This window comes from Vigna unguiculata, chromosome 11 (assembly GCF_037176805.1).
Source record: "Vigna unguiculata cultivar grain cowpea cultivar isolate G323 ecotype 2 chromosome 11, ASM3717680v1, whole genome shotgun sequence".
NCBI classification, from domain to species: domain Eukaryota; kingdom Viridiplantae; phylum Streptophyta; class Magnoliopsida; order Fabales; family Fabaceae; genus Vigna; species Vigna unguiculata.
In genome coordinates this window covers 30,486,633-30,488,265 of record NC_140802.1, presented here as the reverse complement: position 1 = coordinate 30,488,265, position 1,633 = coordinate 30,486,633, and the positions used below count along the sequence as shown (strand labels likewise).

The 1,633-nt window shown below is 33.1% G+C and overlaps 1 protein-coding gene across 2 annotated transcripts; it reads left to right on the top strand.

Annotated features, from left to right (window-relative positions):
* LOC114170023 (vascular-related unknown protein 1-like) lies at nucleotides 1-1,351 on the top strand. 2 transcript variants are annotated; one of them, XM_028055490.2, is made up of 3 exons: nucleotides 1-424; nucleotides 587-651; nucleotides 1,112-1,351. In XM_028055490.2, exons 1-2 carry the CDS (start codon nucleotides 98-100, stop codon nucleotides 632-634), a joined length of 375 nt encoding a protein of 124 aa, XP_027911291.2. In that variant the 5' UTR covers nucleotides 1-97; the 3' UTR covers nucleotides 635-651; nucleotides 1,112-1,351. The 2 variants fall into 2 exon arrangements, with proteins under 2 accessions (XP_027911291.2, XP_027911290.2); XM_028055489.2 differs by lacking the exon at nucleotides 587-651.
* The last annotated feature ends 282 nt before the right edge of the window (nucleotides 1,352-1,633 follow it).

Sequence of the window (1,633 nt, the reverse complement as noted above, 5' to 3'; positions counted from 1 at the left end):
ACTTGCCTCTTTAGAGCTGGCCACCAAACCCCACTAACTACACCTTCTCATCTTCAACTTCTTGGCTTTTTGAAAGGAAAAAGCCATAACAGCTTCAATGAGTTCCATAACCAAAGCTCCTCTTTCCTCCAACGATGTTCTTTCCTCCGAGGAGAGTGGTTGGACAACATATTTTGACGACTTCTTCAACAACCATGTCGACAACAAATGTTCCATGCCTTTCTCAGCTGTTGCTTCTACCTCCCTTGTCTCTGATGCAGCTTCTTTGGTCGACAAAAAAGTGGTCAGTGCCATACAAGTTCAAGACTTTTCAGTCAATCAAAAATCCAAAATAACAAGTTTCAAGAAGAGAAAAGATGCCTTAACGGCTTTCATTGATGACGCTTTGGAAGATACTGCAACTTCTTCTCTCAATAGTCCCAAGGTTTTTCACTAATTTTTCTTTCAACCTCTTTTTCCTTTTTTTTTTCCTTTTTCCTATTTTTTTTTTCTTTTTGTAGTTGAAGCTTTTTGAGTTTATAATTAATATTTAGTTCCATATATAGTTGTATAAATAAATCTATTATTTTTATCCGTGGTATTTTAGGTTTTGTATGCGAACCAGCAGATTGACAAGGCAAACAGACAGAAGTAGTATAAACCTTTTCTCAGGTTCAATCGAATTCACATAAATATACCCTACATACAAACTTTTTTTTTCTATTTTTACTTTTATTGTAAAATAAAAAAGGAAAAAATGCATATATAATAATTACATAAACAAAGTTAGCATTTGATATTTTACACAATATAATGGAATATTCCACCTTTATGTAGTGACATTAAAATGTATTACTTTCTAAACTTCATGTTCCATTCTTTTTCATTTTTTTTTAATGCATCAAATATAAACAGAAACTTTTATGCTATAGTCAATCTCTTTCAGACCTCTACCAAACTATAACGCACAACCAAAGACTGTGACATCAACCCAAAACCATTTTCATTCTTTATTCCCTAATTTCCTTACAATTTTCCCATTTCTGAAACAAAATCTTCATCCTCCATTCTGTGGTGTATTGTTTCACACATGCATCAACTAACAAGTCACCAATTTGTGGTGTTCATGTAGGAGAAAGGTAATATCTCAGGGCAACAAAATGAGCAAAATGAAATGAGCTCCAAAGCGAGGAACAGTGATTGCACAGAGGCAAAGAAGATAGGTCTTTGCTTAATTTGTCCCTTTGTCAATGGTAGAGAACTTTCTATGTTAATTACTTAGTAGTATTATGTTAAATTCAATCATAATCATTTTTGGGTAAAAAAAAAAAAAATCTTGTTAATGTACATATACTAGTACACATTTCTCTCTCTTCACTCTCTCTCTCTCTTTTTCTGCTAGAGCACATAGAAAATCATTCTGCTAGATATAATGAATTGACCCTTTTTCTACTGTTCCCAAATTCCTATGCAATGGTAATATAAGTAGTGAATCACTGTTCACTGGTTACACTGAAACATACCAGAGTCTATATATGTATAGGACATATTCTGCTGCAAAAAACAGATGAAACATGAGACACATAAAGCATAGAATAAATACAATGGTGGGAACTGCGAAGATTTGAAGTGATGAGTAGTAATAAGTATAAGG

Coding starts and splice junctions, on each gene's coding strand:
- LOC114170023 (XM_028055489.2), top strand. CDS start 98: ATGAGTTCCATAACCAAAGCTCCTCTTTCCTCCAACGATGTTCTTTCC. Junction 425..1,111: donor CTTCTCTCAATAGTCCCAAG/GTTTTTCACTAA, acceptor GTGTTCATGTAG/GAGAAAGGTAATATCTCAGG.